General features: G+C 41.7%; 4 protein-coding genes across 4 annotated transcripts; all 4 read left to right on the top strand.

Annotated features, from left to right (window-relative positions):
- Positions 1-5,494: 5,494 nt before the first annotated feature.
- On the top strand, positions 5,495-5,895 carry EDB91DRAFT_1078256 (uncharacterized protein; the record flags this gene model as incomplete). Its single annotated transcript, XM_041314994.1, has 3 exons — positions 5,495-5,554; positions 5,590-5,769; positions 5,830-5,895. 3 exons carry the CDS (start codon positions 5,495-5,497, stop codon positions 5,893-5,895), a joined length of 306 nt encoding a protein of 101 aa, XP_041182184.1.
- Positions 5,896-12,317: 6,422 nt separating this feature from the next.
- On the top strand, positions 12,318-12,536 carry EDB91DRAFT_1045228 (uncharacterized protein; the record flags this gene model as incomplete). Its single annotated transcript, XM_041313175.1, has 1 exon — positions 12,318-12,536. The coding sequence occupies one exon, from the start codon at positions 12,318-12,320 to the stop codon at positions 12,534-12,536; it is 219 nt and encodes a 72-aa protein (XP_041182185.1).
- A 288-nt stretch (positions 12,537-12,824) lies between these two features.
- Positions 12,825-12,983, top strand: EDB91DRAFT_1013180 (uncharacterized protein; the record flags this gene model as incomplete). The annotated part of the gene is made up of 1 exon (XM_041312452.1): positions 12,825-12,983. A coding segment is annotated over one exon (159 nt), but the record flags the coding sequence as incomplete, so codon positions are not given.
- A 120-nt stretch (positions 12,984-13,103) lies between these two features.
- EDB91DRAFT_1039401 (uncharacterized protein) lies at positions 13,104-13,355 on the top strand (the record flags this gene model as incomplete). The annotated part of the gene is made up of 2 exons (XM_041312861.1): positions 13,104-13,219; positions 13,271-13,355. Coding segments are annotated over 2 exons (201 nt in total), but the record flags the coding sequence as incomplete, so codon positions are not given.
- Between the last annotated feature and the right edge of the window lie 7,891 nt (positions 13,356-21,246).

Below are 21,246 nucleotides of genomic sequence, written 5' to 3' on the forward strand. Positions count from 1 at the left end.
CTTTCAGGCCTCAGTTCAGATCTTTCCAGTGATGAATCTGATGATGATGCTGTATGCTATGACTGCCTCCAGCACACTATCACTGCTCTTCATGATGAGGTTGAAAGGGCATGTGTATTCCACAAGCCTGATGAGCCTCCTCCATGAGAACCTCAGCTGCACATGCTGGTTCATCATAAGGAACACCACCCTCATTTGTTTTGGCAGAAACTGTGTGTCAATCCAGAAATCTTTGATGATATCCTTGACCAGATCTCCAATCATCCTATCTTCCATAATCAGTCCAACAATCCCCAGCTCCCTGTCTCCATCCAGCTGACCACTAGTTCAAGCCCATTGTGCCTTTGGCACAGGAAGCAAGCAGAGCACTTCGCACTCTGCTGGAGGTCCCATTGGCACCTCCAGTCTTTATCATTTCACCATAGAGGTTAACACAATTTCAATAAATAAATATTTGTCATATAAAACATACACATCTATACAATCTATTATACATTAATCTTCAATCAGATTTCTAACTACCTCTGTGTACACTATATTGCTTGTCTTTCTCTCTTCCTCATCTTCATGGAAAATCACAAATACTCTTGATGAGTGAGTGCACCGAGACAAACCCACATACAGCTGTCCATGACTGAACACAGGTGTCCTCAAATTGAGACCAACTCACTTCACACTCTGACCTTGAGCCTTGTTGATCGTCATTGCAAATGCAAGTTGCACAGGGAATTGTTGACGCTTCAGAGGAATAGGGTTTTCTTCATCACTCACCTCCATATTCATCTGAGGAATTAGTACAGTATTCTCATCTTGACCATCCACTTGATTGTTGCCCTCTTTAAGGATTCGACACTTGAGAATTCTTGTATTCTAATCCACCAGGATCATCTGAGTCCCATTATACAGTCCCTGTGTGGGGTCCAAGTTGCGCAGGAGCATCAGAGGGACCCCTTTTTTCATCTCCAGTTTGTGCAGAGGGAATCCTGGTGGGTTGAGAGTGTGGAGGAATTCTTGAGGGATGTAATTGTATTGCCTGTCTGTTACTGAGTCTGCGCTTGTGAACATCTTCTTGTCTCCAGCAAATGAGTTGAGAATTGAGGTGTTGATCTCGTCCACATCAGTGTTTTTTGCAGAGAGGATAGTGTGGTCCAGGAAGTAGGAGTCAGGCAAGGGAGGATGATTAGGTTGGAGGACATCAGAGTAAAGTTTGTCAATCAGTGATGGGATGTTGTTGTTGGGACATTGCATTCCTTCTAACAGAGTCACAATGCCATCTCCATCTGTGCCCATACCACCCCCAATCTCAAGAAGTCATGCAGCAAATCGATCAGATGCAGGATCTTGACCAAGACGCATGTTTGTCTTTAGGTGGAAGATGCGAAGTCTTGGCCAGAGGTGAGATCTGCAAAAAGTGGCACCAACAATCTGCTCCCTGGATCCATGAGGCACCACTGGCAGGGTCTGTCTGAAGTCTCCAAACAGCACAGTGATTCCTCCAAAGTCGGCATTAACACCAAGAAGATCGTGTAAGGTACGGTCCAAGGCTTCCAGGTTGTGACGGTGGAGCATTGGTATCTCATTATAGATGATCAGAGAGGTGCACTTAAGAAGCTTATGGACAGGATCTCCCTTCTTGATGTTGCAGGTGCTGTCCTCATGGATGGGGATGGGGAGCTTGAAATGCAAATAAGCTGTTCGTCCACCTGGCAGAAGGAGAGAAGCAATTACAGAGGAAGCCACACAGAGAACAATCTTGCCCTCAGCACGCAGTTTGGAAGCAATGAGATTGCAGAGATATGTCTTGCCACATCCACCTGCACTGTGCACAAAGTGAGGATGTTCAGGTGTTTTATCATCACGATTCATGACATCTTCAACCACTGCATCAAAGACTTGTCTCTGCTCCTGGTTGAGGGTGGGCACTCCTCTATCCACAGCTTCCTGGAGAACATTCTGGTCATAGTCCAGTTGCTCAACTATCAGTTGGTTTCCCTCCCTGTCCCCCCAGTTCATATGAGAGCGAGGTATGTCAGGGAATTTCACCTTGAGGGACTTGGCATTCTTGTGAAGAAGACCATCAATGAGATAGAGACCATAGTCATGGATCTGCTCTGGAGTGGATCCTGGATGTGCAGTTGATGAATGAGACGGTGATGCAGATCATTGCAAAAATTATCCTTGAAGTTGTTCCAAAGCAGATGAGGGTTTGTAGGGAGGCAGTGCAGAAGTATAATGACAAAAAGACTGTGCAGGCCATGTCCAGTGCACATGTGAGAGGCCTCTCGCAAGCACTGCTTCCATTCCCCATCATTATCAAGGAGACCTCTGAGCTGACATGCTTCCTTGAAAGTAGCACAGATATAATCGTCAACAGTGTGAAGGTTTTCATAGAAGGTAGCCCCTTCAAAAAACAATAGTAAGCCAATGGCAGATATGAGAGGGATTAAATGATACACACCTGGAACAACAGTCAGAAGCAATCTCAGATAGAAGCTCTCTCCAAAGTTGGGTCCAGCAGCATACATCCTTCCAATTGCTTTTCCACATTGGCATCCCTTCCATGTCTTCCTGTCAACCCAGACAAAGCGGGAGGGAAAGTCTTGGTAGAGATAATCGCGTGCTCCAGCTGCTACCAGGTCTTTATCAGAATTGGCTATGAACCATCCAGTAAGGCAAGTCTCCTTGGCTGCAGCACGGTCCAGAACATCTTGGGCATTATCCTCAGGATCATAGATGACCATCTGCTCATCAGGGAGGTGGACTGGCAAGTGGTAGACAATAGGCCATTCCTCATGCATTTTAAATTAAAAAATGCACCATGCAGCCTCGGTAGAGCTGATGTATCTGGAGTCAAGGTATGATTTGACCTCATCCACAGCTCCTCCCATCTCCAATGTAGTGTGGTTGTGTCCTTTGTAGATGTACTTGTGGATGTACTTGACAGACTTGATGGACGCACAGACCTCCATGTTGATATGACAGTTGAACTCTGCCAACAGCTTTGAAGGATAAGGAACAACATCTTTGTTGGTGAAGACATTGCCATTAGGCTTCTGGACAGTGTGGCCATTGTCAGGTTGTGCATACTCTGGATAGCCATCGTCCTTCATGAGTGTTTGAGGACAGAAGGTCTTTGGATAATGCTTCTTGCAAAGACCATTCTTCAAGCAACGTTCTGGAGTGCAGGGACCATGGAGCATGAATTTGCTGACAGCTTTATAGAGTTGTGGATGAAGGTTCTGGTCAGGAATCTGAGCAGAGATGAGGGAGTTGACCTGCTCTGCAGTGCGTATCTTGTACTCTGGCTCAAGGAAGATGAGAAGATGCATGTGAGAGAGACCGTGCTTCTGATATTCAATGGTGTACACCAATCCAGTGACCTTTCCATAAAAGCCATCACGAACCTTCTTCAAGAGGGCCTGCTGCTTGAGATAAAAAAACGCGAGCCACCAAGTCTGGACAATCAACAGCAGTCTGACCTTTATGACTGATCAGCAATGAAAACATCAATAATGCCAAAAATGCGAACTCACCTGGGAGAAGATTGTCAGTAATCTCAGGCCAACTTCCATTTGCAGTCATGGTGAGGAAGAGGTCTGGTTTTTTGCATGCACGACATATGGCCAAGGAGTCTTGGAGCAGTTGATGCATATAGTGAGGACCTCCACTATAAGAGGAAGAAAGGATGAAGGAACACCCTGTCTCAGCCAGATCATTGATTCCATCATTGAAGACATTATCTGTCAAGCCTCTGTAGCAGTTTGCCCTGAGCTTCTTCTGGTTGGTTTTGATCCAGTTCAAATTGCCTTGCTCAATAGTAGCTCAAGCATCAACCACATACTGCTGGAAGAGCTGTCCTGCACGAAAGATGTTGTCAGGCTTGATTGCAGGTGGACGGATGTGAAGGCGATAGCCATAATACAGCAGCTGTGTGACTTTTTTTGCACGACCACAACCACCCTCAGGGAGACAGAGAGGAATGTCAAGATGCCAGCCCTCCTCACCAGAAGGAAACATGAGGACATAATGAAGGGTGGAATAGGCATAACTGAGCTGGCTGATGCAGCGAAGTTGACCACCTTGGAGTCGCAATACAATGTCACATTTGTCAGAAACGTCCTCAGATCCATCTCCAGGAATGATGGTAGCAATTTCATTGGAAGTAGGAAGATTGTATCTTCAACCATCAGAGCCTGGCTTGAAGTGAATGTGTACTTGAACATCTCTGTGCTGCTCTAGAGGCTTCTCTATCGTGACTTGATAGGCTGCCTTGTAAAGTTGAGCATAGAGATGGTGTCTGTAGAGCATATCATGGAGCTGTCTGAGGGTTTGAGGATCAAGATTGCAATTTCTGTCAACATGAACATCAGTGACATGCTCTGAATCAAAGACATAAAGCTGAGCATAGGCAGGCTGTTGAGCTTCTCCAGGCATAAGACTTCCCATGAGGTGATGGAGAGATCCATGGATGCGAAAGGAGCTTAGGCCAGAGCCTCAAAGAGCAAGGTCATCGACTTTAACGCCAACAGAGGTAAATGCCACAGTACTGTTGTACTGACAAATGTTGGTGACAAATGCACACTGTTAATACAACTGCTGGAGCTCAGGAGGCCATGGTCGGAGGGGTGGAAGATCAACTTGGCCGCAAGCAACACATACCAAATTTTGGAGCATGTGCAGAGGAGTTGGTGAGTCTTTCAGTTGCAAAGTGGTAGGCATGACAGTCAGGACACTCTACAGTGAGAGGACCAACAGTGTGATGATTGACAGGCTTAGTATATGGACGACCTCCAGGAGGAACAGGGACATTCTGAGGTGGTGGTTGAACAGAAATAGGAATGTTCTGTGGTGGTGGTGGTTGATTAGCATCTTGCTGATCCTCTGGATTATCCTATTGATGATGTTCACACTCCTGAGCTCTCCTTCTCTCCTCATCCTGGTCATGCTGCTCCTGTGATCCTGGATTATGATAGTCCTGCCAAGCATCCTCCATATGTGCCTCATGCATAAACCTACATTGCTCTGCCTGAAGATGTCGCTCCTCCTCCTCCTGAGCTATTTCATGATGATGTGCTTCCTCCTCCTGTGCATGCAAGAGAGCTTATTGCTGGGCTTCCAAAATATGTGCTTGCCTATCCATCTCTTGAGCCTGACGATCCTGCAACTGTTGCTGAAGCTGTTGCTACTAGTGAGCCTCCTCTGCTTGTTGCTGCATTATTTCCTCCCTAAGTTGGAGAAGACGTGGATCTTCCATGTCTTCAACCTGATTTTGCAAGTTTTGCAAATGGTGATGAAACTAGATGTTAAATGGAGCATAATGAGGTTCAGGAGCAGGAGGGTGAGGAGGGTGAGGAGGGTGAGGAGGATTAGGAGGATTAAAGGGAGCAGGAGGCAGATCAGGAGGTGGTGGGTTGGGAGCAGGACTTTATTTGTTATGTCTTTGCCTTTGACAATCCTCATGAAGACGATTGAAATTTTCCATTAGATTGAAGTTATGGTCGACTTGTACTCCCTGAACACCAGGCTCAGGGAGAAAGGGATGGGCATTCTGCATGTTTTGAGGGCAAGCTGCACCCTCATAATATACAGCACCATATATTGGCATTTGAGCAGCAGGATAGACAGGAGGAGGAGCTGGGGCAGGGACAGGAGGAGGGTGATAGCCACCAAACCCTGGAGGATGGGCAGGGGCAGGGGCAGGAGCAGGAGCAGGAGCAGGAGCAGGAGCAGGAGGAAAATAGCCAAAGCCTGGAGCAGGTGGGGGTGGTGGTGGGTGATGAACACGCCACTGACGATGCGCCTCATGATGCTCAATTGCATTGCGTGCAGGAAATCTCTGCACAGGGATCTGAGCATAATTTAAATTTCCTAGCATATGAGGAATATTCTGAATAGGATAAGTCAGCAACAGTCAAGTTTTCAATCAAAATAAACATACCATATGGGGAGCATCTGGTGCTACAGGGGCATGGTCATTTTGTGGTAAATGTTATGTAGGAGGTGAGCCAAGATTATGTTGATTTCTCTTGGCTTGACATGCAACAGACTGGGCTCATTGAGGGGAAGTAGGTGGAGTTGAAGGAAGCCTAAGGAGAAATTAATCAGCAGGACTCCAATATATATATATAAATTGTGTATGAACATGGCAGTACATAGTAACAAAATTGAAAAAATGAGGCAAAATATAGCAATGGACAGGATAGAAACACCACTGCAGCAAAATTAGGCGAGAAAGACATGAGAGACACATTATATGCACATAGGTCGGAATCCAACAAAGTGGGTGTGTGTGGGTGGTTGAAGAAGTCTGCACCTCCCAAGAACAGGATCGTGTCAGGAAATCAATGTATGCCAGTGCTGAAGACAACAAAAATGCTGTCTGAGATATTATCCCAGGGGATAGGAAGGCAACTGTGAGCAACTGCCAGATAGAACACCCAGCAGTCAGACTCAACGCAAAAAGTGTCCCGCCGACCAAATCTCTGCACTGTAGTGCTATCAGGAGTCCCAGCAAAAGCTGATAGCAACCGGCAAAAAAAACAGGCAGCCAGGGAGGTAGGACTTGATACGGAGATGTCACAGGACAGTCTTTGACAACTGCAAAAGACGCCTGCAAGACTCCTTGCACGTTCGTCTTGTATTTAGGTACCCAACTTCCCCAGTTCTCCATGGGATTTGGGCACAGAAACAAACAACAAACACACCACACAAACCTGCTCTCCAAAAGGGTCCAGGAGGGTCCAGGGGTCCAAGGGAGGTCCAAGGTAGGTCCAAATGTGGTCCAAATGGTCCAAAATACGGTCTAAAAACAGCAGAAAAGCGAAAATCACTTTTTTTTGAATTTTTCAAGTTATTATTATTGTTTTGTATATTTAAATAAGTAAAGCTTACCCCAGGAGGGGAATTTTCACTACAAATCTACAATAATCACTGGGGAAAGGATTTCAACAATATAGTGTGCGAGGAAACAGATGGTGGGGGGAAAGAGGTGTTTAGATTGCGAGGGTTTTGAAACTCGTAGGGAAATGGAACTCCAAAAATGAAAAGCACGCGATATTTCCAAAATCATCATTAAGTGTCACTGCTGAAACCATGTGCGCTACACGGAAATGCCTAAATCTTCCCACCTTCCCCCTGGCATGCGTTCTCCCATACTTTTTAGATTTTTCTGAATTGTGCAGGCCACTATGGCAATGTTATTTCACTTGAGGACGTTGCTCAATGGGCAGGTGTGAGTGTTGGGTCAGCGGTCAATTGCACTAATCATATAATAATTACATTACTCGAGGAGCATAATTGGTTTATCTTCTTCCCAGAAGATAACTCTAAGAATGCTGAGCTGGCTCAGCAGTTCACTGAGACATGAACTTGTCCAGAGTGGAGGGGTGGCTATCTCACCATTGATGGCTCAACTATAGATGTTTTTACCAAACCTGCTTATTTTGGTGAGACATTTTATGATAGGAAATCCAACTATTCCCTTGGGTGTCAAGTAATGTGTTTTGATTTTATTGTCATGGACAATCAGTTAATTTAATTCTAGGCAGTCATTATGCCCCACAACCTCATGATTGTGGATTATTCCCTTGGCCAACCTGGAAGTATCCATGATGCATATGCTTTTTGATCCACTTGCCTCTATGAAGAGCATGTCAACCTTCTGCCAGATGGTCACTAGGTGTGGGCAGACAGTGCATATCCATTGGAACCATGGTGTATCCCCCCTTTAAAGAAGCCTTACAATGGATGGTTGACAAAGAACCAGAAGACATTTAATTATCACCTTTCTAATATATTTTTCATTTTTTTGCTGTTGATGAATTTAAAGATCTGTGTACATGTTGAGCATGCATTTGCTGTTTTGAAGGGGCGGTTCCAGTCTCTCCAAGATCTCTGGTTCAATATTCAGACAGAGAAGGACCTGTGGATTGCTGTGGATGTGATTAAGTGTTGTCTTATCCTGCACAACATGATCATCTACTTCAAAACCCACCATCACAAGCAGGATGCAGACTATGAGGAGTCTCTGGAGTGGGCTCATGTAAAGGGTGAAGCTTTTGTTCCTCAAGAGTTTGAGGATTCAGATGGTAATGAAGTGGTGGGTGACAGGTCATATGAGGGAACTCTGGGCCTGGCCACCCATGTAAGGCTCATGGATGAGCTCTTTGACAGTCCTCATTCAAGGGCACAATGTAGGGAAGGATGAGCACTAACCATGCTCACATTGACCAAGAATGCATGTAACAATTATACAACACATGTAACATCAATCTAACAAATGCTACAACAGCAAGAAAGTATACATGTAATCAGATAGTAATAGTGGCAGAAAAAATGTGACAGCAAACAACAGCAATCGTGATAAAAAAATGTGACAGCAACAACAAATGACAACAGCGAATGAGTTAGGTACCTCCATCAGATGCAGAAGCTTTACTGCCACTCTGTGTCATTTGGTGAAATTGAATCTTGAGATGCCAGGTCTCTGCCTCCTTGTCAAGTGCTAAGGCCTGTGCCTCATGCACTCAAACATTAGTCTAATAAAGCCAAATTTCAGCATCCTTAGTCTCTTGCTCTCATTGGTGGTTGGCAGTGGCTTGCATGGCCTTATGCGCATGTGTGTCACGAAGCCACTCATATTTCTTTGTCTTGCAATGGTAGTCCTGCTTCATGTTGAGCTTTGCAAGGAAGCATTTGTACTTGTAATCATGGCATGACACAGCATCAGACTGAATGCTCTCAATCACACCAATAACCCTCTCAACCTGCTTCTGAATGTCTGATTTCACTTTCTTCTTCAAGCCCATGCTTTTCAGTTGCACTGATAACAAGGTCTGGGGTGTCGGAGAAGCAGGAGAGTCCGACGACAAGGTGTTATGAGTTGTTGATGAAGGAGTTGATGCGCTGCAGGTCATCCCTAGTGACAACACAATAGATGATGGTTGGCATTATGAGCTACGGCTGGAGGGCCTCTAAGTGCTAAATGCTGTGTGGCTATCATAGAAAGGAGTGGGAGACTTCTATGGTGCTTCAAAAGGGATGGGGGGACAGGAGAAGGAGACAGTGATAACGGAAGTTGCTGTTTTTTCCCAGCAGCTTTTGGGCGGCTGTTGAGGTTGAAATCAGGGCCCTGCTAGGTATCATCGTACATCACACAGTCTTTGTCCACATTGTCCTGCACAGGTTGCATATTGCCAGCATCATCATCAAAGTAGTCTAGTGCATTGCCAAGAGGGACACAGAAAGCAGCAGAATACAAATTGTTGTTGTTGTTGTTGTTGTTGTCAAGGTCAGGAATGTTGTTGTCTATGATGATGTCGGCATTAGGAGAATTAGCGTCATTAGGAGGGGGATGAGCTGTTTCAAGCAGACAGGGGTCAATAGGCAATTGGTTTATGCAGTGAGGGGGGGAGGGGGGGCTGAGTCCTAGTGGCACCCCTTAAATGTATGGAGGGGCCAGCCCTGCCACATGGATGTACAAGTGAATACATGTCACCAGCATGGTCAGCCCCTGGCTTGAAGGAAGTAGTTTTTGTAGCGAAAAAGGGATTTGAGTGCCAAATTGTGTAAAGCTGAGTATACCAAGGAAGTTCACAAAGAACTTCTTCTACAAATTTCAATCAGTCAAGTTTTTGCAGAGGCTTCGTCAAGTGGCACAATGCCAGTGCTGGTTGCACTGAATTTAGCCTTCAGATCCTTATATCTAGTTTTGAGACTAGGATTTTTATTATTTTATCAGTGCACGGCAAAAAAAAGCAGATAAGAGTACATACATCCCAATATAATTGTTGACAGAGTCATGAAATTTCTTAGGATTCTTATGGTAGGTAGGCCTGTATTTGCTATGTTCAAAGATGAGCTTGGTGATAATCCCATTGACCTTAGCCTTGTCTTTGCCCAAGGGAATATTGCCAGGAGCAGAGGGGGATGCTTTCTTAATATCAGAGTAGAATAGAATGCAACAGTTAGTAGGGTAATCAGTCAGAAAAGTTACCAAGGTATCAGTGAGAATGTCATCATCCTAGGTTTGGGGATGGGGACAAGAGCGCCGCCATCTGGATGATCGTGTTGTGATGTTGATGCCTGGGATCCATCACCGTCGAGCGTACTCAAGGGTTACTTCAAAGTCACACAGAACGGTGGACCTATTGGAAAATAGCAGGCATGGTGCTTCAAGCTTTACCTTACAGTGCTGACCTGACTTGCAAATTTGTTGTCCATGTGGCTGTTTTTAGCAGGCTTAAGCAAGTTTGTTGAAGCTTTAGCCAACATTCAAAATCTAACCTGAGTCCCACTATTATTAGGGGTTATTTGTATAACATTCACTTTTTGGCAGTTTGCAAACAATCTTTGCATTTGAAGAATCAAATTATTATATTGGTTGATTAGTTAGACCATCAAGGGTAATGAGCTATCATCTAACAGTACAATTTAGCAAGCTGCCAGTCACAGAGATCATTGAAATGGATATTGATGACACAAGTTAAGCATAATCTTTGACAGGTTTGACAGATGTTAGATCTTCATTGTTCTCCTGTTGAGCATACCAAAAGTTCAGCAAGGCTGCTTTAAATGATACATGTATAATACAAAGTCATCCTCACTTTGTATAATAGCACTCTGTGAGATGATGGCCTTGTTAATACCAAAATGGATTCCTGTGTCCATCCATTTAATAGATTGTCATAGGATATTTTCAAGACAAACTCACAATAGTGCTTTGTAAGAAATGTCCTGACTATTGCCTTCTTCTCATTGAGTTTTATTTGCATGATCTCTGAAAGCAAAGGCATACTTTTACTATTCACTTTGAGTTCAAAAGCTGGTTTTATCATTCCTTTTTGACCTCCCTTCTTTTGTCTTCCTCCATCCCTCACCTTGGCACCTATCACTACAACCATCAATGATTTTCTTTGTATCTTGACAGTTTAAATACTCACTGAACTGTTCTTGTGTATACTCCTGCCAAATTGGTTCAATATCCTCCCAGTCTTTTGTCTTCATGAAGCTGTCCCCATTTTCTAATGCCTCATTATCATCATGCCTATAGGAAATGAGTTGAGATTTGAAATCTAGGATGACTTATAAAATTCACTCACATTCTGAATAGCACCTATCCCTGTTTGTTCTTCCAACCTGACAACACAAACACTTTCATCCTACATTGTCTCCATGTCTCAATTGAGAAGTGCTTCATATATGCAGGTCCCTTCTTAATAGTGACTTGCACTTGTATCTTGTGAGGAGGAATGTTATTAGACCATTCTTCAGCTATTTTTTTTCCCTCTCCAACTTGTCATCTAACAATTCAGCAATGACTTTTCAGACTGTCACTTAGTAATGCTTGAACATATCTTAACCTCCTGGCTTCACCCCACATTTATCTTCAATTCTCTTTAGCACATTATTTCTGTTCTGCTGATAGATCACCATCCTAGGGATCCATTTCCTCCTATACTTTATCATGTCCTTCCTTTTCTTCTTTTGCTGGTTGTTAAATAACTAAGTTTTATACATCTGAGTGACAATCAAACAATCAGAGATCAAAACATTTGTTTTTTCGATGTGGATGAATGTATCACCTGCTTTCTCTTTTCCATTGTCCATGGTCGAGCTTCAGATCAAATAACCTAGCTACACATATCCCTTTTTGCAGCAGTCAACTTAGGAAGGTAGTTTTTTAGCTCTGAAATTTATTTTTCTGTAAGCTTTTGTCTCTGTGGTAGATATCTTCTTTGTTTTCTTTCAAACAAGTGGAATCACCTGATCTTACCATGGTAAAATAGATTGAAGAATGCATGAAGGAGAAGCAAGGTCAAAGAAATGATTGTCCTGAGTTCAATTTTGAGCAAACCTTAGATGTTGGTTCATTAATATATTTTAGATGCACTGCCTTTCATCCAAATAAATTCATAATGATCCAACAACAAGATGAGATGACACCATAATAGAATAACAATTGGTTTGACGTTTCTGAGCTAAACCTTAACTTATGACATCAGAACTAAGATAAGGATAACTCAATCCACCCTCTTGCAGAAATCATATTGGGTAGAAGCAAGGGGTAGGAAAGGTAGGAAGATATGGGTCAAGGTCCTATTTGCCAGTGTGAGACAACATACCAACAGGTGTATATCTACCCCTCCCTCAAAATCACCAACACTTGAGCCTGTTTAGGCTCCATTCTTTGGAAAGACATTGCTGATGATACTTATGAGCTCAATCAAGGGTCATTTGAACTTTTACACCTCCCAAAAACCATAGCAAGTTCATTTAAAATGTTAGACCATTATTCAAATAATAGGTAAATATATGAAATGCAGAGTCAGAATAATTACCTTAGGCAATGGCTGCCAAAGCAGAAATCATATCTCTATCACCTCCTAGATCAAGAAGCTCTGCCTGAAAATAGGAGATGCTTCATTTATAACCAGAATGGGGTATACAAATGTCAAGATTGTCTTGGGGAGCCACTCTATTGCACGGGCTGCTGCAGGAGTCAACATCAATACAATCCTTTTCACTGGATCAGTTAGTAGAATGGTTAATTCTTTGAGCAAAGTTGTCTTGCTCATGTTGGACTTGTCATATACTTCAGTCATGATGGAAAGCAATATCCAGTTATCACAGATAAGTGGAATTTATTTGAAGAAGACAAATCCAAAGAGCATATCAAATCTGAAGATCTATTATCTGTTTTAGGGTCTGAGTTCCAGCCAAAGAACAATACCATGGTCATTATTGGCAAGTCAGGAGTTCATCACCTCAATATTCAATGTTGTGGTTGTCCTAATGCCATGAGTCCAGACACTTAAATGTTTTGACATGGCTTCTTTTCTGCATCTTTTAACAAGCTGAAGACTGTGTTGATATTTAATATTCTTGATGACTTTCTACTGGACAATCTTGAATGTGGCACCTCAGCAATAAACTATTACAACAAGCTTTGGCAAATAACCTTGAGCATATTTCCACACCTCATTTCAGTAAGAAAATATCTACATCATCTAAGGGATATTATTGACAAATAATGTTGAAAGGACCAATATAAAGAGTTTATGAGGGTCTCTTGACGGTGGAGGCAATTGAAGACCATGAAGTAGTATGGCTTTGGCCATTGTTTTAACCCACCCGAGCTAGGAGATCTCACATTATTTTGCCCAACATGTCCTCAGCCTGGGATTAATTTATTGTTGTCAAGAGAAGAATCACTTGATGAGTAAGTCTTGTTCCATATGGAAGTCAGCAATAGGATATTAAAAACTCTAAGCTGGAAATACATCAGGTCATTCATGATGGATGGAAACTTCAAAGTGGAACACCTGCATCCTATTAACCTGGATGATGAAGTTTGGTACTACTCAATACTGAATACTCAGTACTTGGTACCTTCTCAATACTCAATACTTTATTATGACTAGCGTTCACTGAATCGTAAAGACTGACCAACCACACTAGGACTTGGTCATAGATGATGATAAAAGATGATAGAATTGAGCATGAATATCTAGGTCTACCAGGTTGTAGAACAAAGAGGTCAAGTCTAAGGAGTACTAACTATGACCACCCTAACTATATACATAACATTAAAACAGAGATATCTGAGTATGAAACAATTAGCCAATGAGAAAAGAGTTATACAATAACTGCAGATGACATAGCAATATATAAGCATGATGTCAGAGACAGAAATTAAGTGATATGAAGCTGTACAGTTCTAGCACATGAAATAGGAGAGCCAATTGGAGATACAGTGGGTGAAATATGAAGAGGTGAAATTGTGACATTGTGATGATAATGTGAAAGGAAGTGAAGTCACATGACTGGTTTTGGAATAGGAAGTAGCTGGAGGGAAACCAAGAAATGAAAAATGATTTGTATTAGGAATTCATGACATTACCCCCTTTTTAGGATAAGCATCCTTGTGAATGTAGGATGGACAAATGTTGTGTTGTCTCCATTCTAAAAAAATCAGAGGTTTATAAAACTAGAATGATAGAACTTTCCAATGGATATCCTTTTCATTTTGTCAGGTATTGCAACTGTTTTCAGTATAACCAGGATGATAGCACTTCTTCTACTTCATATTCTTCTTCATTTTGGAAGAGTTTGGGAGGTGGGCATGATGGGGTGACTTGAGGTGTTAATGTGGGGGTTTTATGTGGAGTGAGTAATCCCACATGAAATACTGGGTGGATATGATATGATTCTGGTAATTTTATCTGATAGTTTACCTAACCGACTCAATTGAGTACTTCGAAGGGGCCAAGGCAGCAGTCTGACAACTTCTGGCTTAAACATCATTGTTTAATGTTCCTGACATCTAACCACACCTTCTGTTCAATTTCCAATTCTAGTGCATTCTTTACTCCATGATCATAAAAGTGTTTCATTTGATTGTTTGCTATTTCTAGCATTGCCTTTGCTTCTTCTTGTGCCTCTTTTATCTCTACTACTCTCTAATTGGTGAGGAACCAGTTCCCTATGGGTTTGTATTGGCTGTTTCCCCATAGCTACTCTTATATCTACATTCTGTCCGCACTTTTACTACTTACATAATTATCTTCCTCTTTACCTAAACTTTATACCTGTCTTTACCTGACATACCTAGTTTCCAGTTCTGGTTGCTCCCCATTAATTTGGGTTATTTGGTAGCATCCCCGTAGTAGTTTTCTGGTTACAGCTTCTTCAGCTCACTACTCAGCTCCTGGAATACATTCTTAAACCTTGTCTTTGTAGTAACTGTCTCTCCCTTATCCTTTTCCTCCCTCTATCTCTTGAGCCAAAGAGTCTAGTCAGAAACCCTTTAGAGTCAAACATTGTCTACTCTCTAGATATAGCAGCTAGTTGTTGCCAGACCCAACTTTGTCCTACCCTTCACAGGACTTGTTGTATCCATATTGGTTTGGGGAACAGTGTTGGAGGAGTTAGGGAAAATAATGAATTCAGGGTTATAGCTGTAGAGATATTTGAATGGGGAATGTCCAGTAACCATGAGGTTTAGATGGTAACACCTTCATTTGCTTGCATCTGTTGCGTCTGTCTACATAGTCATTGACTCATTTTTGCATCTGAGGCCACCAATAGTTACGGAAAATGAGTTCAAGAGTTTTGGCACATCTCATATGTCCTGCTGTAGGTGAGTCATGGAATATTTCTACCACTGAGCAACAAAGTTCTTTGTTATTAGTAACATAAACCAATCCTCTAAACATAATAAGTCCATCTTCAGTATTCTACTCCTTTAGTATTTTTCTCAACTGTACAGGGGCTTTCTCAAGGGTTTCAATAGCATTTCAGACTTCTAGATCTAGGTCTGTGTAATTTCTGATGTGTTTTAATAGTGTTTGTTCTCCTTCTATCAGCACCTGACCTCGTTTTGCAGCTTTGATTTGGAAAAACTCATGTTTCAAAAGCACACAATTGAAATTGTCAATTTCTACTCCCTCTGTGGTCTGGCCTCCTGGACAGAGCATTAGCAGTGTCATTGACATTCCCAGATTTGTGTTGCAGTGTGAATTCATATTCTGCAAGTTAACTTCTGACTTGTCATAAAGTATTCAAGGTTCTTGTGATCCATCCAAATCTCCACTGGGTTGGGTGCTCCTTGCACATAATGCCTCCACTCTTCCAAAGTACAAATAATAGCCAATAGTTTTTTTCTGCATTGTTTATTAATTTGCTAAAGAAAGCTACTGAGTGCCATAGTCTGTTGTCTTCTAACTGGGAAAGTACACTACCAGTATCTTTAGATGTGTCACTTTCTATTTTTTTGTTTCTTTTGTGCATCTGGCATAACTAGTACTGGTGTGGAAGTGAAATTGTCTTTAAGAGTCTGGAAAGCCTTTTCTTGTTTGTCCATTCATTTCTATGGTACATCCTTTCTGATAAGTTCATTTATGAGTTTGGCAATGTTTGAGAATCCAAGAATGAATAGATGATAAAGTTTGCAAATCCTATGAATTGTTGAATGTCCTTGACACAGGTGGGAGTAGGCCATTTTTGAACTCCTTTAACCTTTATTGGATCCATAGAAATGTATCCATCTTTGATGATAAGTTTGAGAAACTTCATTTCTTTCTTCTTGAAGGAACACTTTTCTGGTTTGAGATAAAGATCATTGCTCTGAAATTGTTGTAATACTTCACATACCACCTTTCTATGTTTCTCTACATTGTTATTGGTAAAAACCAAAATGTTATTGATGTATGCTACAACAACCTTCCCTTCCTTGAGATTTTGGAAGATCTGGTCCATCATAGTCTAAAAGGTAGCAGGAGAGTTCATCAAGCCAAAGTACATTATGACTGGTTCATGATGTTCCAAAGAAGTTTTAAAAGCAACCTTCCTTTGGTCTCCTTCTTTCATTCTAATATCATTGTATCCCCATTAAACGACCATGTTTGAAAAGAGGCTTGCACCAGTGAGACTATCAATTAGATCTTAAGAATGAGGAAGAGAGTATGTATTTTAGATGGTTTTCTCATTCAACCTCCAATAGTCCATGATGGGTCTAAGTTTTCTGTCTTTTTTGGCCACAAAGAAGAAAGGTGCTGCTACTAGAGACTCTGAATCTCTAAATTGTCCCAGTTCTTATTCTTGTTTGAGCCACTTTTCACATGCCTCATTTTCTGCAGGAGAAAGGGGAGATGCCTTCACATAGAGGAAGATCATTTGGATCTTTGAGTTTTACCTTATGATCCCATTTATTTGACTCTGGGAATCAAGTAGATTCTTCTTTGGAGAAAACATTGAGATAGTCATGGAGCCATTCTGGGACCATCTCTTCAATGGACTTCTTTTTCTTCTTCTTTTCCTCTTGTTGTGCTAATTCTAAGGCTACAAAACTTTTGTATCTGATCCACATGTTCCTTGGTGAATCCTCATTCTCAACTTCTTCAATATCAACTTTTATCCTTAATATTATAGGATCTTCCATGGTGACTTCATCATCATTATCTTCTATGGATAATAAAGCAGGGATCTTGTCTTTCTGCTTTTTGCTTTGATTTTCCTTCTCTTAACCTTAGCTTCTTTGCATTTAACTGGGCAGTGATCTAATGTGACCTTTCCTGTGTTCCAGTCTATACTTGGATTATGATACCATAGCCAGTCTATTCCAATGATTACATCATCAGTTCCTAGATCTGTGATCAGAAAGGCTACATCTTCTTCATGATCCCCTATTCTAAGTTTTAGGTTTGCATAGCTTTTGATTGGTCTAGCAGAGTTTTTAGTTTCATCAATATTGTGGACTAGCAGTGCTCACAACAACTGCTTTATTTTGACTTGATTCTTTTCTACAAACCTTTCACTGATGAAGAGGTTTGTTGCTCCATAGTCAACTAGAGCATTGATGTCTGCTTTCTTGTTATTTCCTTCCAATGTAACTGACAAATAGAAATGCTCTTGTTTATTTCCAGAACAAACTTCTGATACTTCTGTAAATATAATGGTCAAGTTACCAAGAACAGAAAAACAATTGTTCTGATCTAAGTTTACAGTCAACTTTGATCCTCCTAAAAACCTTTCTTCTCTAGGTTATTCATGCTTAATGTTGCAATTTGTTTATTAATGATCCTGTTGATATCCTCCAATGTAAGAGGTTTCATGATGGGTTCTTCTTCCTTGACCCAATGCCAGGAGGTGCATATATCATTTGAGTTTCAAAGGGGTTCATTCACAGTTAATTACTGCCTTCACCTACCCTCTGTTCCATAACTAATAAATTATTATGCTTTTCCTGTTTTACACCAGCCTACAGATCTTGAGGCCCATGGTGGTGTACATATTACACTCTTGCTTTGACTACTATTGCAGCCCAAATGGCTCCATAAGGCACTTGGGGTGATAGTGATCCCAAAGAAGGACTTCATCATATATACTAACCACCAGAGCGATTTAAGAAATCAGCATCAGAGATTATTAAAGGGGGGATTTGGACCTTATTTATATGAGTACTGTGTGGCAGAAGAGAAGGAAGATTTACAAAGACTTAAATTAATATGTTACTGTCCTAAATGTTTATTAAGTCAAAGATAACTATACCATTGTTGAATCTAAGTTCTCCAATCTATTCACAGAACTGTATAGTAATGGCCTCCTGGCTTAGGAACTGGTTGTCCTTGGTTGACTTGTTTATGTGGCATATAGTACAACTACCTAAGGAGAGATATCAGCCTGTAGTGTCCCTACTAATATGTAACCCAGCCAAAAATGGCCTATCTATTGAGGTTAATGACCTGGGGTAAGATAATCTGGGGAACTGCAAGAGCAAAGTGTGGAACACTAATATAAAACAATAGGATGCCTGCCAGTTGAGCTATGATCCATTGTTCACCAGCTACTGCCTGCAACTCCAAGTGTATGACAGAGCTAAAGAAGGCAGTTTCCTGGACTCCCCTCATGGCAGAACATACACCTTGAGGGGTTAAGGCAAGATCATGTTGGTATTTACCGGGATGGAGGGCACCTGAACTACCTAGGAAGGGCTACTTGTATTTGTATGAAATTTAGCATGCAGGGAATAGTGCACTAGAGATTAGAATAGGAGAGGAGCAGACAGTTGCAGACAGTAGGTTGGAAGGACACAGGGGCTGTGTGCTATGGATTGAAATGAGAAAAGGAGATGGTTGCATGTGGTTGTTGGCAGCCAGCTGGAATACAGAGGTAGTGTGCTGTGAGGACAGTAGGGGAGGTGGTCTCAGTTAGGGTATGGATGACTAAAGATTAGCACACTCACAAGCAGTCTGTAAATGACAGTAAGTTTAGACAGCTATGGTTTTGAAGACACCCTTAAGTAGATGTCTAAGGGTGATGCAGTGAGAGCTGTAATGATAGTGTGTAGTAGTGAGGGAGTAGCACACTTGCAAACTATTTGTAGATGATAGAGGTTGAGAGTTGAGTGAAGGGACATGGTAACTGGTGCTATAAAAATATGCACCAGACATTATGAACTGGACTAGTATTAAGCTGGATTTACATGTCTGGGCGCACATTGGTGATGAGTCCAATTCCATCTTTGTCTAAATTCCAATGACACTATGCAATGTGCACAAACTGACTGGACTGGCATGGTGGTTTAGCCTGATCTAAAACACAACATAATACACTACAGTTAATAAGACTATTTCAGATGCTATCTGTTGAGTGCTGACAAATGGTATGTGGTGAAGACATTGGTAAGATTTTGAATACTAGGAACACCACTTAAATCATGTATAGGTCTCCTAAGCTCATATCTTTCCTGCTCCTTGAAATAGTCTAATTCAAGAAAGATGGTCCAGATCATTAATATGTACAGGCATAGCACTTAAGATGCTCACCAGGCCTGATATTGTAATATGTCAAGTAGGTACCTTTTAAATTGTGAAGGCAGATATGCACTGATTCTACATGTCAGCGAACAATGCTACCAGAACTTGAATGATTTGCAAAATCATATGGCCATTTATACTTAATGGAGGGTAATAAATTTTATCTTCTACAACCATAATAGCATTGTAGCAACTACAGCATGCATAATGAGAACTCAGTACTCAGGAGCAGTACTGAATTTTCAGCTTGCCTTGACACATGCACATGCACCATGTAAGTGGATCCACTATGCAGCAAGTCCCTCATTAGGCAGTTTTAAAAAATATGAGAAAATATACCGTGACATCATTGAATATTAATGGCCTTTGTGGCCACCTGGACTTGGGTGATCAGACTCAGCCTCTGAAAAAAGTAGGGCCTTCGTGGAGGCATGTGGGGATTTCGTATGATGTTGAATTGAGGTTTTGGCGTATACTTGAGTCTCATATTGGGATCTCTTAGATCCACATAGTAGTCATTGTGCCAATTAAGGACAATGGAATAAAATGGAGTGACATCCTGGCGATATATCCAGTTCATTAAGGCAGGGGCTCTCATATGAAGGTAAGTGTCACCTCTATCTAGCACATCAAAATGAGGAGGCTGAGGTAGGAGAGGGTAATTTCCCATAGCATTCCCACAGTAAATAGATCCGGTGTGGTGTCCTGTGCAGACAACCACAAGTCTGGCAACAACTATGCGACCAGGGTGAGTAACAATTTCTATCTCTCTGCTGTGGCCCACTGTCTTAGTAGAGAATAAGCCGATGAACATGAGGGGATTTAATTAGATCCAACTACTAGCTTGCTCTAGGGCGGTACTTAAAGAAGCAGAACTAGCTAAGAGTATCCCAGTCACTCCATTGGAATTAGCTCAAGCCACAAAGCACTCCAATAATTGCACTCCCAGCGATCACATTAAAAAGGACCGGTAAAAGTAGCGGCGCATCTGCAGCTGATCAGGGATGTAGGCAGGAAGTACTTCCATCAGCAAACTATTGATTTCGCAACAATTCCCACATACTTGACAAGTCCACACAAGTCTGCACAAGGATCACAGGTCCCACAGACATCACAAACAAATGACCACAAGTCTGGGTACAAGTGGACAGCAGCACAAGCAAGTACAAGCCCACAAGCTCACACACTGTACAAGCGACACAAGCCGTTACACTCTGTAGCACTTGTAAATGACATATATCACACTAGCGAGTTTATATACATATATGCGCAGCGAGGAGAATGGACTATTTACTATTCTACAAGGTCTTATTTTTATCAATATGTACAGGCATAGCACTTAAGATGCTCACCAGGTCTGATATTGTAATATGCCAAGTAGGTACCTTTTAAATTATGAAGGCAGATATACACTGATTCTATATACCAGTGGACAATGCTACCAGAACTTGAATGATTTACAAAATCATATGGCTGTTTATACTTGATGGAGGGTAATAAATTCCATCTTCTGTAACCATGATAGCATTTAGCAACTACAACATGCACAATCAGAATTCAGTACTCAGAAGCAGTACTGAATTTTCAGCTTGCCTTGACACATGCACATGCACCATATAAGTGGATTCACTATGCAGCAAGTCCCTCATTATGATCAAGCATACAAGCTGGGCCTTGCATACAATTCCCAGTAAAGGGCAGAAATAAGGTGTCCTGGTCTAATGTCTTAGTTTAACTTCCTTAGTGGCTAAACTCTGATTGTCAAAACTAGTGAGATTAGAGCCAGATATTGAATTATGAAAGTGCTGAAGAGTGATACCATTGAGGGGTGCAGACATGTGGTGACAAGATGATAAGATTCAGTAGGAAATTGCACAGTGGAGAAAGAATAAGACAGAATCATCAGGATGATTGTCATCTATGCTTCTAA

The sequence above is a fragment of the Suillus paluster genome (assembly GCF_016628075.1).
Source record: "Suillus paluster strain FC165 chromosome Unknown EDB91scaffold_5, whole genome shotgun sequence".
NCBI lineage: Eukaryota > Fungi > Basidiomycota > Agaricomycetes > Boletales > Suillaceae > Suillus > Suillus paluster.